At 41.3% G+C, this 16371-nt stretch overlaps 1 protein-coding gene across 1 annotated transcript; it reads left to right on the top strand.

Moving 5' to 3' along the window:
• Positions 1 to 3488: 3488 nt before the first annotated feature.
• cibar1 (CBY1 interacting BAR domain containing 1) lies at positions 3489 to 13886 on the top strand (the record flags this gene model as incomplete). Its single annotated transcript, XM_080858745.1, has 8 exons — positions 3489 to 3603; positions 4120 to 4354; positions 4497 to 4565; positions 5777 to 5878; positions 6606 to 6710; positions 6894 to 7007; positions 9821 to 9940; positions 13782 to 13886. Exons 1-8 carry the CDS (start codon positions 3560 to 3562, stop codon positions 13884 to 13886), a joined length of 894 nt encoding a protein of 297 aa, XP_080714871.1. The 5' UTR covers positions 3489 to 3559.
• Between the last annotated feature and the right edge of the window lie 2485 nt (positions 13887 to 16371).

Genomic DNA, 16371 nt, shown 5'->3' with positions numbered 1-16371 from the left:
TGGCCTGGCTGTGTGGCATGGAGCATTGCCCTGCTGGAAAAAACACTTCTCAGAGTTGGGGAACATTGTCAGAGCAAAAGGAAGCAAGTTTTTCTTCCGGGACAACGTTGTACTTTGCCTGGCTGAGGTTTGTAAAAGACCATAAGGATTGAAAAAGCGGACTGGAGGTTCTTCTAAGTTCGTCTTCTCTGATGAGTCCGATTTCACAGTAGGTGCAAGACTCTCTGGCTTGTAGGCCTCTCCAGGTCTCCGTCTAACCATCAGACGACCATGTGTTGGGCAAAGCTGAAAATTGGACTCATCAGAGAAGACGAACTAGAAGACCCTCCAGTCCGCTTTTTTCAATCCTTATGGTCTTTTACAAACCTCAGCCAGGCAAAGTACAACGTTGTCCCGGAAGAAAAACTTGCTTCCTTTAGCTCTGACAATGTTCCCCAACTCTGAGAACTGTTTTTTCCAGCAGGGCAATGCTCCATGCCACACAGCCAGGCCAGTAAAGGTGTGGATGGAGTACCACCAGATCAGGACCCTGTCATGGCCAGCCCAATTTCGAGACCTGAATCCCATAAAAAACCTCTGAAATGTGATCAAGAGGAAGATGGATGGTCACAAGCCATGAAAAGAAGCCGAGCTGCTTGAATTCTTGCGCCAGGAGTAGCATAAAGTCACCCAACGGCAATGTGAAAGACTGGTGGAGAGCATGCCAAGACACATGAAAGTTGTGATTTTAAATCAAGGTTTTTCCACCAAATATTGATTTCTGAACTCTTCCTAAGTGTAAGCATTAGTATTGTGTAGTTTAAAAATGAATATGAGCTTGTTTTCTTTGCATTATTCGAGATCTGAAGACACTGCATCTTTTTTGCTATTTTGACCAATTGTCATTTTTCTGCAAATAAATGATCTAAATGACAATATTTTTATTTGAAATTTGGTAGGAATGTTGCCAGTAGGTTATAGAATAAAACTAAAATGTACATTTTACTTTAACACATACCAATAAATAGTAAAACCAGAGAAACTGATCATTTTGAAGTGGTCTCTTAATTTTTTCCGCGGCTGTATAGTGTAGCTTACCAAAGCACTAAAACATGTGTGAAATGTTTTCAAACTTGTCTATAACTGTTTAGACACAACAATCAAAAAACTGTGATCATAGAAATTTCACTTTGGAAGGCAAACTGTTTTTTGAACTTAAATGTGCTTTTCTCTCATGCAAAGAGGCTCTCTTCTTTGCAGGATAAGTTAAATGGCTGACTCTTCAAAAATGTCATTTTTCTATGGCTCCCTAGAAATAAGGGCTGGCACAACTTCCCCGCTGGCACAAATTACCCAACTCTCCCTTAGATGATGTAGGCTTAGTACAGCTCTATAAAACCTGAACCAAATACCTGCTACATATTACAAATTAATTTCAGAACAACAAATGCACTTCATATAGGGTTAGGGTTAGGGTTAGTTCTAGCTTAGTTCTCAGTTATGTCATTTGTTCATTAAGGCAATATTTTGAAATGCAATCAGGAAACTTAGAAATCCAGTGCAGATGTAGTGCAGGTAGAGGAAGCAGCAGCTGGACCATCAGGGCTTCAGATGAGGTGGAGAACGTTTTGTTTTTTATTTAAAGGCACCCAGTGCAACTTTATATAAACATTCAATGAAAAATAAACATTCAATTTCTACCATTACATATCGACATTCAAGGAGCAAAGATGAGACATCGTTGTGTGGTGAGAACTGATAGAAAATCGTAAACAACAACAATAGCCGGTGGGGAGAGGCCATTTTTCCATTGACTGGAATCCTGCTTTATTTATTGTAGGTTACAAAAAATAAAGAAAATGGTGGCGATTGTTGTTGTTATCGATTTTCTATCAGTTCTCACCACACAACGACGTCTCATCTTTGCTCCTTGAATGTCGATATGTAATGGTATGGAGTTATTGAAACTTACTACGTGTAAAAAAGACTAGAAATTGAATGTTTATTTTTAAGCCTCGAAAGTTGCACTGGGTGCCTTTAAATTAAGGTTTTGTTATTCTTATTATGTTGAAATCAGTTCCAAGTTCCACAAGTTAGTACACACATGTTAAAGGCACCCAGTGCAACTTTCGAGGCTTAAAAATAAACATTCAATTTCTAGTCTTTTCTACACGTAGTAAGTTTCAATAACTCCATACCATTACATACCGACATTCAAGCAGCAAAGATGAGACGTCGTTGTGTGGTGAGAACTGATAGAAAATCGATAACAACAACAATCGCCGCCATTTTCTTTATTTTTTTTTACCTGCAATAAATAAAGCAGGCTTCCAGTCAATGGAAAAATGGCTTCTCCCCACCAGCGATTGTTGTTGTTTACGATTTTCTATCAGTTCTCACCACACAACGACGTCTCATCTTTGCTCCTTGAATGTCGATATGTAATGGTATGGAGTTATTGAAACTTACTACGTGTAAAAAAGACTAGAAATTGAATGTTTATTTTTAAGCCTCGAAAGTTGCACTGGGTGCCTTTAAATTAAGGTTTTGTTATTCTTATTATGTTGAAATCAGTTCCAAGTTCCACAAGTTAGTACACACATGTTAAAGGCACCCAGTGCAACTTTCGAGGCTTAAAAATAAACATTCAATTTCTAGTCTTTTCTACACGTAGTAAGTTTCAATAACTCCATACCATTACATACCGACATTCAAGCAGCAAAGATGAGACGTCGTTGTGTGGTGAGAACTGATAGAAAATCGATAACAACAACAATCGCCGCCATTTTCTTTATTTTTTTTTACCTGCAATAAATAAAGCAGGCTTCCAGTCAATGGAAAAATGGCTTCTCCCCACCAGCGATTGTTGTTGTTTACGATTTTCTATCAGTTCTCACCACACAACGACGTCTCATCTTTGCTCCTTGAATGTCGATATGTAATGGTATGGAGTTATTGAAACTTACTACGTGTAAAAAAGACTAGAAATTGAATGTTTATTTTTCATTGAATGTTTACATAAAGTTGCACTGGGTGCCTTTAATACATTTAAATAAAGTTTGCCTGTTCAATATAACATCAACTATGTTTTTTTTTTTTTTTTGTATGGGGGGGGTGTCCCTACGAATGCTGAGACCAAACCTGCCCTGAGTAGCAACATCTTTTTTTTCTTCAGTAAGACTGACTGATAATTACATTGTATCTCACCAAACGGTTTGCCTTGGTTTACTACTAACGTTGTTTTGCTCACACATTCTATTTTCCGATTTGGTGATAATCACTTTTTGGGGGAGATTTTTTCTTTGGAACCAGCATGTGTGAATGCTAAAAACTCCAAACTTCCGGTCGACTTCCATACCGTCGTCCTTTGCGCGGAAGGAAGGAAGCTGACATCTGTAGTTCCATGGCAACGCCGTAGCGCATTGACAAAGATGCTAGCTAGATAGCACAGTAAACAGGCAGAAAACAGTCACTTGTAGACATTGCGCTAGCATAGCTGCCTTAGTACATAATATTGCAATTTGCAAATACATAGTTTTTTCTCCTACCCCAGATATTTCTTCAGGAAGTTGTCTGCTTAATGTACTCCTTCAGAATGAGTCGCACTCCAGATGCAAGAGCCAGGTAAAGAGCACTGTCTAGCTATAGATAGCATTAGCTAGGACTATCCTCACTGTAGCTAAACTACTATATTGACTGTACAGAGTATGCTACCTTAAGCCAACTGTGCAACTGGTTGGCTCGCTAATTTTGTGAAGTGACAGTACTGTTTGTTTGTAATGATGTGATTGGCAGATTTGGAAAGTCTGGTTTGGAAACCTAGCTAGTTACGTTGGCATTCATTAGTTTGAGTATTCTTCAAAGCGAGATAACGTTAGCAAGCGCACAGTATTATCAGTTTAGTTTAGCCAACTACCATAGCATAACCTCCTAGCAGGATCTTTTGCTTTCCCCTGCCAAGCTCAATTAATTGATGTTAAACTAGTATACGACAGTATTAGGCCACTTAGGCCTATTTATATTCCATTTTTCCACGTACAATTCCACTACTTGTATAACACTAGGACATTTCACTGTACACACGAATATTAACAATAACAACGTTATAATATGTGTTGTGTTATCATAACATCTGAGCAGAGATACCCAGACGAAGCAAATACAAGACAACATCGCAAACACGGAGAAGCATTTTGGGGAGATGTGCCAGCTTTTCGCAGCCTACGCCCGCAAGACAGCGAGACTACGGGACAAAGCTGATATTCTGGTCCGAGAAATCAATCTCTACGCCGAAACAGAGACCCCAAACTTGAAGAGTGGTCTGACACATTTTGCCAACCAACTTTCCCAAATCCAGGATTATCGGCAGGCAGAGGTAACGTAAAAATATGCCTTCTAATGCAAAAGCACAAAAACTTGAATCTTAAATTTATAACATAACATTACATTACATTAGCCAAAACCTCAAACTTTCTTGGCTCCCTGCCACTGTCGTAAACATGTCAACATTTTCACAGGTAGAAAGACTGGAGGCCAAAGTCATAGAACCTTTGAAAGGATATGGAGCTGTTTTAAAACTTAAAAGGGTAAGATAAAACACATACGAAATTCATCATCTGCGCCTTTCATGTAGACTACACTGATGCAAGAAGGCCTCCCGGGTTTTGCCAGATCTGAACACAAGAGGGCAGCATTTTCTCACGTTGTGCCTCCAACGTTTCTAACTTCATTACATATAATTTACTTTCATTTTGTCAGTATTGGGCAGTGTTGGAAATATTTTTTTTCTAAATTCTACCAGCCACTCATATTTTATCCCAGCCAACATTTTGTAATCACACTTTTGTGTACCGTTTGTCTTGCTTTAAAAAACACACAAATACACATTTTTCCCATGTAAAAGTATACATTTCATTTATATTCTCTCTCACACCCCAAACACACACACATACTTCAAAATACAGACACCCAAACAGCGGTGCACTGTAAATGAGTAAAATCAGAACTTTAACAGTCTTAACATCAAACTTTAACCACACACACAGTCTCTCCCTCTCTCACTTCAAAATCTCCTCAGAATCTGAATCACATTGCGTTTTCTTCATAGCCCACTTTCCTTGTACAATACAGATCTTGAGCTTCTACAGATACAGAGCATTTGGAGACTTTGTGGTCCACTATCTCCTTTATTTTGGTGCCCACGATAAAGCTGTTGTTTGTTATGCTGCTGGACGAATCTTGTTGCCAACAGTGGAAGCCAAACATTGATTGACTACCCTTTTCCAAAACGAGCCAGACAGTTAACTCCCCAATGTTGGCACTTCTACACTTCTCTTTCGGCTTTCAACTTTTGGTTCGAACTTTACTCTGATTGGTCACGTAGCAAACTTTTACCTAACTGGCTGCATAGGCTATTTAATTACAACACTATCTAGGTAGGCTGCCAGACGGTTGAGTTGACTTTTTCACAGAACGATTGCATCAATTCTGTTTGCCTGCTACCATGGCTGGTAGGTTGAAAATCACCAGTGTTTGGCCAGAGGCAGGTGCTGATTTCCAGCCCGAGTATTGGAGCAGCATTTTTGCTGTTCTTGCTGTCTCATTCAAAGACAATGATTTGAGACAACCAATATCATCTGGATGTCTGTTCTTCATTTAACAAAACTGTGACTCAATAGCATTTCCATTTCTGATGATTGTCCCAAAAGGACATGTTTCTTTGACTATTTGGAGAGTTGACGATGAAGAAGGTCCGGTGTCAAGGGTTGTATGATGTCTGGATTCCATGTTTTCACAGGAGGACCTGAAGACGACTCAGAACGCCCGAGACAAAGAGACCAAACAGATGAGGCAGCTGGAGAGGATGAGGCAGCGTAACCCCTCTGACAGACAGGTCATTGTATCCTTCCAACGTTTCCAAACTCTCATCCTCCCTCCCACTCTCCAGCTCTCTGTCTCTCTTTCTTTCTCTCTCTCTCCCTCTCTCTCTCTCTCTCTCCAGCTCTCTGTCCCTCTCTCTTTCCCTCTCTCTTTCCTTCCTTCCGTCTGTCTATTCTCCTCACACACTCCATCCCACGAAAGAAGTGTATACAACCTGAACCTCATACCTCACTATGACAGAGAGTCTGTGAGGTCACAGCCAATAAGGCTAGAGAAGTGGTATTTTCCCAAGAGGCACCTGGATTAAAAAGCGATACTGAGTATAAAGGAAAGGATTGCGATAAGGAAGGGCAAGCACAACATTAGCAAATAAAGTCAGTCCTCCCTCTTAAGGGAGAAGCAGTTGAAGGATATGAATGGACAGCTATTCCAAATGACCCAAATTTCCTTGACAGTCTCTTACAGTCCCAGGTGGGTGTGCCTTTGACATTGGTCGTGTATTGATTTGTTACACACACACACACACACACACACACACACACACACACACACACACACACACACACACACACACACACACACACACATTGTTTGGCCAAAGAGGAGCTCTCTGCTGTGTTGTTGTGGTTTTGTTGTCACTCTCCACGGGTGGCCTCTCATGTTGTGACAGCCTGAGAACCACCTCCACAGCGGCTCAGAAGAGCTGTGTGCACCACTGCTAGTGTGCTGTTGATCTGTCATGACAGGCAGAGAGTGAACTTCAGAGAGCCACAATGGACGCCACGCGCACGACTCGCCAGCTGGAGGAGACAATAGACGAGTTTGAGAAGCAGAAGATCCGCGATGTCAAGGTCTCTTAAAGTCACACTGCTCACACCCAGATTTCTATCAGTGATGTATCTCTACATATAATGGAGATTTTGAACGCACCATCAATCTCTTTTTTTTCTTTTGATCATTCTTTTTTATGAATTGCTTGAATGTTCAGCACCCCTTTTCGAGTGATAACGCAATCTTTTTATTCGGTCATGCAGAAAGTGTTGGGAGAATTTGTGACCGTGGAGATGGCTTTCCATGCCAAAGCACTGGAGACTTACACCCTGGCTTACCAGCACGTCCAGAATGTGGATGAGGAGGGAGACCTGGAGGTAAGAGGGGCTACTCTAGTCTGCACCCAGTCTGGGAGGAGAGGGAAATGGAGGGAGTCACAGTGTGCCCCCCTGGGTACATTCATCTTCTGGATCATTCCACACCAACTCATCTAGGGATGGGATCATTGCATTGGGATTTTGTATTATTATTTGAAAACCATGCAAGAACTTCTATTTCATTTATGTAGCTATGCAAAATGTCAAAGCAGTCACAATACCTGCCAGTCTATCCAGATATGGTTAAGGCCTGAAAACGTCTTTATTTACGTTCTGTAATGTCTCTTTAAATTTCAAAGTTGATTGATTTCACATAGACATGACTTAGACACATTTCACATAGAGAGTCCCTCCAATAAAGTTGGAAGTTGTGAATATATTAACTTGAAATTTTACAGTTAGTTAAAACATTTAGAACTTGCTGTTACCTGTTAAGGTCAGCATGCTGTTACCTGTTCAGGTCAGTATTGAAGCTGGGCTAAAGAGCCTGATAAGGAGCGGTTTCAAATCTATAAAAAGCATTTGAAGATTGAGTGTTGAAAAGTTGCATGTCTGTGTGACTTGTAAGGAAATCTTTTTTCTTCTGAGTTTTGTTATGGAAATTACCTGCCAGGGCTGTGTGTGTGTGTGTGTGTGTGTGTGTGTGTGTGTGTGTGTGTGTGTGGAATGACCCCTCTACCTAAGGTGTGTCATCACATTCCCTTTGAGCACATTAACTGGAAATGACGATGCCAGCCAAGATTGTGGCCTTGTTGAAGTTGTTGTCTAATGAGTGAGAGGAGGAGTTTCTATACTATAGGGAGCTCCTATCTGCTGAAGATACACATAGCATAACAGCCATGGCAGAAAACCCCATTCACACCTCAGCTCGACGATCTGTTCCTCATAGCAGACATTCCTATGCAGTTACTGGAACCCCAACCTATCCTGTGTGAATATGTCGTTTAGGCATGGTGACCTTAAAAGTCCTGATTTCTTGCGAGAGAGAGATTCTCTGATGCCTGCGTTCTGCCCTGGTGCCAGCCACCTGGTCGAGCTTGATGGGGTGGAATGCTCTCTCTGGCACGAGCCCTTCTGCACCAGCCCAAGTCATTGCCCGCCCTGGTATCTGATTTCATGCTATGCTGCTTTGCTTGTTTGCCCTGTGAAATGCAGAATCTGGCTAATATAAATTACTATGGCACAAGCATGCACAAGGCACATCTGTTTCCCAATTTACAACCCCCCTTCTCTGTGCTTTAATTTCACACTTCAATAGATCTAACCGGTATGTGTGTGTGTGTGTGTGTGTGTGTGTGTCTGTTCGAACGTGTGTGTGTGTGTGTGTGTGTGTGTGTGTGTGTGTGTGTGTCTGTTCGCACGTGTGTGTGTGTGTGTGTGTGTGGTGTGAATGCCCATGCAGTGAAAGGTTGATTGCTGGAGGGAAATCATTAATATACCTCATCATTAAATTGGCAGTGATTCATTAACTCAGAGTATTCTGTATGGTTTAGGTGTTCAAGGTTCATAGCCAGGGCAAGACAGTCTTTGAGCTCATAAAGAAGGTTATGGTTTTATTTATCCAGGAACTAAGTTCTCTTTATTGAACAACATGATGCAGTTATGTCCGCCTAGGTCATTATTGGGTCATCTTGACATGATGGTTCCAAATGCTTAAGGGTCTCTGTGTAAATGTTATTGGGTTGACATACATGCATAATTTCAATTTCGCCGGTTAATTAAATTGAAAGGAAATTGAATCAGATGTGTGAAAAGATAAAGAAGTGGTCATTTCCAGGTGTATAATCATCGGCACAATTTAGCGGAATTGGCTATACGTTAGGTACACAGTTCACATTTGTGCTGTTATAATTTGTGACGCATTATTGATACTTTATAATCAGCATTCATTCGTGTGAAACTGAAACCACAAATGTATGCATATGAAGTGATTAGAGAAAATGAGAACCCAAAACAGCTTGCCTTAAAAAGAAAAGCATGGTCGAAGAGAGTGGTGCGATAAAACTCCTGTCGCACAGTAAAAAGGACAGTCAAACAAGCTCAATGGAAGAAGAACAAATTCATTTAAAAAATGCGATGCACATTTAGAAGAACATTATTCTCCACTTTTATCTTTTTGTTAGTCATTAAAGCACCTGATAGCCAGACAAAGTTAGTACTAATGAATGGTCTTTAAATCCCATCTTTTGCTCTGTGTGATGAATCACGTGTGAAATCCCTTCCAGTTTCACTGAAGCTCCTGCTATAAATACCAGAGACGTCATGGACATTTTTTCCGGCCCAAATTCCCATTGAATGCCCCAGGGAGCACAGATGTGTCTCAGTGCTGTCTCCTAGTTTCACTTCTATCAGCAGGAGCAGCACACAGTCTCTCATCACAGCTTAAGGGAAGAATGTACCAAGCACCATTTTGCACATTATTACTGGAGATTTTCTTTTTTGTTGTTGTTTTGCATAAAGTTGCAGTCCACATTTCTACTGTAATCCAGTACTTTTTGTCACCTTAAGCACATTCCCCCTAAGTCATCTAGCTGTCCATTCATTGTGTTAGTACACGGTCCTGGCTTTGTACATGAGCGACGAAGAGGCCTGGGGTTTAATATGATGCTGTAAAGTTCAAATTTACACAACCTTTCGCCAGAAAATGTCAAATGTGGACCCCGTAAAATCTAAATGCCAGGCTATCATTTCCTACTAATGGGTGGTAGACGGCACTATATCTCTGATTCAATGTCTAAAGTTGAAGCTGTTTAGCACAGGAAGTGTTTAGCACAGGAAGTGTTGAGCTTATGCTGCTGCTGTTGTTCTGGCAGGTGTTCAGGAGCATGCTGCACCCCCCTGACTCCCTCTCCCGCTTAGACATAGTCCACGCCAACACCCGACGCTCCCTAAACCAGACGGGCTCCAGCCTGGGACACTCGGGGAGCCTGCAGGTAAGACAGGCTGAAGCAGCACTCACACTGAAGCTTACATTTACATTACATTTAGTCATTTTGCAGACACTTTTGTCCAAAGCGACGTACAAGGGAGAGAACAATCAAGCTACGAGCAATAGAGATCTAGTGTAACAAAAAAAAAGACTATTTTTCATAAGAAATACAAAAAAAGTGCAGAAATGTAACTACTGTAGGTGCATGTTAAGAACTAGTAGAAGTGCAAGTTAGGAAGAGAGGTGCTCTCTGAAGTGTTGGGTCTTCAAAAGCTTCTTAAAGGTAGAGAGGGACGCCCCTGCTCTGATAAGGTGGAACTACGAATGAGAACGGTCTAAGGGCTGAGGTTCAGTCAACCCTCTGGAGTGAACACTGAAGAAACTCAGTGAAATAAGACAGTTCTGTTGTGGGAGGGGCAAAGACAATGCTTAGGTGGGTTCGTAGTATGCTGACTAACGCATGGCAATAAACTAAACCGTAACAAAAACCAAACCATCACACACCATTGCACTACATCCAGCTTCATAGCTAGTTACAGGCTCAAAGTTCAGCCTAATAAAACTCAGAAGCACTTATCGGCCAACATCAGTTGGACCGTTTGGCAGCTGCTGCTCCTGAAGAACAAATACAAACAGTTGCCCATGCTTTGATGCACCAGATAGTTGTTAGAGATATTATGATCCCATCTGTTTCTATAGCTCAAAAATGTTTACATGTTCTATGGGATACTGATGTTTGTCATCCACGTGAGTCGTGTAGATCTGCATAACCCATCACCCAGGGCCATAGGTGGAACGCTCCTCTGTCATCATACCACGGGTTTTCCCAGAGGGCCTTCTCGCCTTGGGGGCGGATATCATTTAATTAATCGCTGTAAAAGCCCGATTACGCAAGAATTGGTATTTTTTTTGCTACTGAGCACTGCCTAAAGTTGCAGAGTGCAGCTCACTTTTACACCACTATCATTAATACAAATCGTGTTTCAACACCTCCAAACGTACAGTATACACATGTATTTGTTGACTAAAGGATATGGAATCCACAAAGACAACGGCAGAAGCCAATGAAGCATGAAGACAGAGAGTAATAGACGAAGATTTTACACAAATATGACACTGCGTAGTTTATTTTTTTGTGACGCTAACATAACCTGTGACATATGTTGTAACTAGTTGATGTCCTAAAATAAGGACCACATGATTTCTAGCTTGACTTCTTTAGTCTTTCTACTTGACTTTAGTCTTCTCTCTGCGTGCTTACGGAAGGCTCTCTGTGACATCATGAACTCTGTGACTGAGGAATCATGCTTTACAGGTTCATTGCTCACAGCTCACCAGTGACAGTAAGAGATTAGGGTGATTATGCTCTCATGACTCAGGTGTACTTCCTCGTGATCATTCAAATCTTTGTACTGAGGAGCAGAGGGTGGAGGGGGGTGATAATGCATCATGAGTGAGAATTCATCATTCATCTCTACAGAGTTGTCACTGTTGGACCAGATGAACATGTTCTTGCTTTTAGAACCTTTTGGAACCTTTTGGACCTTGACTTTAGGTTACATGAACCTAGGGGTGGGAATTGACGATACAATACTATTACATTATTTGGGCCACGCCACGATATAATTGCAATTCTTTACATTTTGTGATACAGCACATATTGGGATGTGATTCTGTGTTGCATTGTGATTTATTTCTCCCATGTATTATCATATACTGGGAGTGTCTGATGTCATCTTGGCGTGGTAAATTTGTTCTCGACCCTCACTTCCTCTCCAGTTTCCACCGAGATGCGAGAGGAAGGTGAGACTTGTGGACTTTAGAAAAATGCCATCAGGGTAGATGTATACCAAAAGTAAAGTGATAGTGAACCTTCACGCTGCTGTATCGATATAATATTGTGGCAATTTTTTTATAAAAAAAAATAATAAATTCTATTCCACCTCTTAACCTTTAATGTAGACCGAAGCTTTATATTGCCAAATACAAATGGACAGCCAGCCATGACCTATCATGTCAATCATGCCTATTCTTAACACTTCTGCTATGGTGTATTATGGGTATCCTAGACTAAAATGAACATCCCAGCGATAGGTAAAGTGCGTCTGAATGCTGCTAATAAAAGCCAATGAGTTAATCATTGCCAATCTTTCCAGCAACCATTCCACTGTTTCATCTGAGGCTGGTAAAGAAGCGGCCATCATTTTACCACCACATGGTCAAACAACACATTACATTACGCCAAACAGGAACAAGCTTATTTCACAACATTTGGTCCAATAGCCAGATGCTGTGTATGAATATGATGACCTCATCCATTTTCATATTTAAATTGCACCCTTAATACTCTCTCTCTCTTAGCTGTTGTTGAGATTGTGTCTTCAGTCGCCTCATCTAGCATTCTCCTGCTGCCTTCCATCAAGTATGTTTCATGTTGGCTGATATCACTGTGTCTGTGCCCTAGATGGCTCCAAGGCCAGGTCTGTGAAATAATCAAACAAACAAAATGGCATTCTTCCCTGACTTCCCTGCCAAAATGTCATTCTCATATCATGTAGAGATGCAATCTGTTAAGGACAAGTTTTGGCGTCAGTATTTATGTTTGCGACAATATCTGATATTTGCATTTAAAAAAATATATTTGTAGCACTAATATGTCGGTCCACATTTAGCATTGCCAATAGTGGACTCTATGATGCTAAGACACACATGTCTTCCATCAAACACAAAACAGCCAGCACCCAAGTCCAAGGGAATAAGAGTCTGCTGTCAATGGGTTTTGAGACCCAGTCCAGTGGCATGACCCTGACTGAGAAAGTCACCTGTTCAGCCATTATTTTATTTTATAAGGGTTGCATTTTGTATACAGAAATTTATAAAATATGAGATACTTCCACCACAATATGAAAAGGTTGCCAAAATTCACTATGACACAGCCATATTCACGTGATTAAAAAAAGAGACCCTCTCAAAAGGTGATCTTACAGACTACAAATAAGTCTACGTTTGTAGGCTGAATGCCACTATATTGTTTCTTTTACAAGTACATATCATTTTTGTCCGTGGCACCCATTATCGCAGTACAGATTTCACTTAAGGAAGACTCATTTACTAATTTACTGGGGAAAATACTAATTTTGGAACCATTGAGTACAGATGGGCACACCACAATGTTGGCAATACTGGTGGATCTGCGCACATCTTTTGGATCCACACCAACTATGAAAGCAGAGGTGTTGTGGACCCTTAACACCATCGCCAAACACCAGTCCTACAATGGTAATGAGGGTGCATGATCCCCGATTCCGATATCGCTAACACAATTACTTGTGGTCCCGACAAAACGGCGTATATAGCCAAGTTTGGTTTAGCTGTTTATATCAAAGAGGAGCTGGTGTCCAAAGTCAAGAAAATAACATACAGCGTTAGTCAAACTTTTTTGTGGTTGATTTTCACGCCTCTGTTTGGCTTGTTGTCTGTGGTCTGTGTCTGTGCTGTGGTGTTGTAGTGTAAGTACAGTCCACATTTTCACATTTGTTTGATAAAAAAAATGTTTTGTCTTTGCCGGTAGGTCTGTGAAATAGGCCGTGAAATAGGTATTAAGTTTTTATTTAAATGGTCTTAAAAAGGTCTTAAAAAGACTTGAATTTGACTTGAAGAAACCTGTAGGAACCCTGCTAGATCATCAAGAATAATGGATACGAATTGACCTCAATTGACCATAATTCTTACAGAAAGATTTGGTTGGGAATGTTAAGAACTTCCAGAACTTACTACAGCTTAGACATGCACCCTAATCTCTCAACTGTAGTAACCCTGTCATTTTATGACCACTATACCCTCAGCCTCAACTGGCCCCTGGACAGAGACAAGACGAAGAGGAAGACGACGATGATGATGACGACGAAGACGATGAAGATCTGGAAGAGGTAACAGATGAGGAAGACTAGCCCCACAGCCACAGGCTATGCTTTTGTACCATTTATAGTGTTTGTATGTTTGATCAGTAGGGAGTGAACATTGCCAAAGCGCTACACAGTGTTTTCTTTTCATTCTAAATCCACCTAATAAATATGATGATATTCTAAAAGACTAGATGGTATTCTATCAGTGCAAGTAGAGATTTTCTGTGTAGGGCTTCTAAATGCCTTGAATTATTACTACAAAGGGACCATTTGTATTCGACTAAAGCATTAAATGCTAGGTCTTTAATGGAATTCTTTTATAATATATATATATTTTTTATCATTGTCATGTTTACAGTTAACACTAAATGCCAAACATTGCGTTGTCTGTCAGGTTTTAGACAATATGGTGTGTTTGGTATCACTTACAGATTGTGAAATTGAATCTTAACCGTGTAAATAAACTTTTGTATGGGATTTTCTCTCATTGATATTATTGTGCTCACGCCTTGTTGCGAACTTGAGTATAACAGTACTTCTTAACGATGTCTGACCAGTCTGACCATGGCCAGTGTTCTGGTGCTCTCACTGGGCTCATACAGTTTGACCAATCCAATCCATGACTGCCATGACTTTGAGGCCCATTTCGATCACCATATGTTCTCTGAAATGTGCGTACTGGCAAATCTGTGTCAAGATTACCACATCTTATTTAACTACAACCAAGGACAAGCTATGGTGGTTGGATACTAAATGAACATTTATTTAAGTAACACTGGCACACCAGTAAGATGTTTACAGAATGTGAAACTGTTCGAGTGACTTGACTGATCTGCATTAAAGTGTTGTTTACCAATATAGATTTCTCTGAGTCCATCTCAACTGAACCACATATACTCCAATAGATTTTCCAAAATGTTCTGCCAGATTTTCCAAAATGTTCTACATCTCCAGGCCTGGGAATTTATTTTCAAATGACTTGTCTTTTCCAGGTTTTTTCATGACCCTATAAACTACCGTCTCTAGATGTGTGTGTGCGTGGCAACTTGCGCTGGTAGCGTGTATCTGAGTTCCACATCATCATCATAATTGTGTCTCATGACTTCCCTGCCAATCATACATGAGTCAGACACATCCATCCCATTCCACCGGCGCCATGGCGACTGGCCCCACCCCCTCGGGGCTCCTCGGAGGCTGATAGGCCAAACTGTGAAACGAACAAGCAGCATGATGCCACAGTGGCGCGTTCAAGCGAACAAACACTGCAGGGCCGCTCCACAGGCTGGGGCAAGGACACGTCGTTAGAGCAGTGAAACTGACTGGGCTCTGGGCATGTATGCATGAGGACCAACACACACACACACACACACACACACACACACACACACACACATACACACACACACACACACACACACACATGCACACTTAAATTACATGGTTTTGTGGTTTGTTTGAGAGTCAAACAAACCCCTAATTGCTCTGCAGGCGTGAGTCATCTGCGTTTTGTGTGTGTGCGTGTGTGTGTATTTGTCTAAGTGAGTCAGAGATTGTATTCGAAGCTCAAACCATGGGCTCTTTGGTTATTTCCACATAAATATAGAGTGAGCCGTGACTAGAGGGGACGGGAGACTGAGGAGAGATTGTTGGGTGGAGATGGTTTGGCCTCTTCCTCATTTGATGAATGTGATTTCCTGTCGTCACCCTTCCTCCAATGAGGCATTAACCATTCAATGGGAGGATGTTGTCCCCTGCCACAATATGACCCATATCTAATGTGGTTGAGTGGCTTTGTCAGGCTCATCTGACCACATCCTCTGCAGACTTACAGTAATTGCTCATGCTGCTGATATACTTGCAGTTCGAGAAGTCGCGAATGCGTGTTATTCAAAATATGCTGACTCTGATGAAATGCGGAAAGCATTCAAATAATAAAATAGACCTTAATCATCTTTGCTATCATGCAACACATACAAAAACCTCTCTAACCCTAGGTGGGAATCAGCACGGTGATTCGTGTATCACTAGGGGGCGACACCATATGAGCGCTCATGTTGAGTGGAAGGCTGTGCTTCTGGCAACCTCCCTCCGCCCCCTTTGAACATCAGCTGGCTTCACTTCTATCCATCTGGAGTTCATAAGAGCCCCTCGGGTTGCTTTTGCACCAACTGCAGGATTAAACAGGATAAGGACGGCTACTGAGAGCGTACACTTAGATGAATGAGTGACTACACTCACTTGGCACGCGACAGATTTTCTCTGGTGAATAGAATATAGGGAAAGTTAAATATTTCGTATGCCATAGCTTAATGTAGGTACATGTCAAACAAGTACACAAACTAAAGTAGTTACCTGCCTTCAGGGTTGGAGCACTAAATCTATCAGGTCTGGACAAAAGAACAAGAGATGAGGATTCCCCCTAGCTCCTCTGACTCATCCCCAGGTCCAGGTCATTGATAGCCCTCCATGTAAACTTGTGGGTATCCGTGCCCAGATGTGACCATTTTGATGTGGCTTTTAAGAAGAGAGG

The sequence above is a fragment of the Sprattus sprattus genome (assembly GCF_963457725.1).
Source record: "Sprattus sprattus genome assembly, chromosome: 20".
Taxonomy (NCBI): Eukaryota; Metazoa; Chordata; class Actinopteri; order Clupeiformes; family Clupeidae; genus Sprattus; species Sprattus sprattus.
Note: the sequence above shows the minus strand (reverse complement) of the source record. Positions and strands in the feature narration are given on the sequence as shown.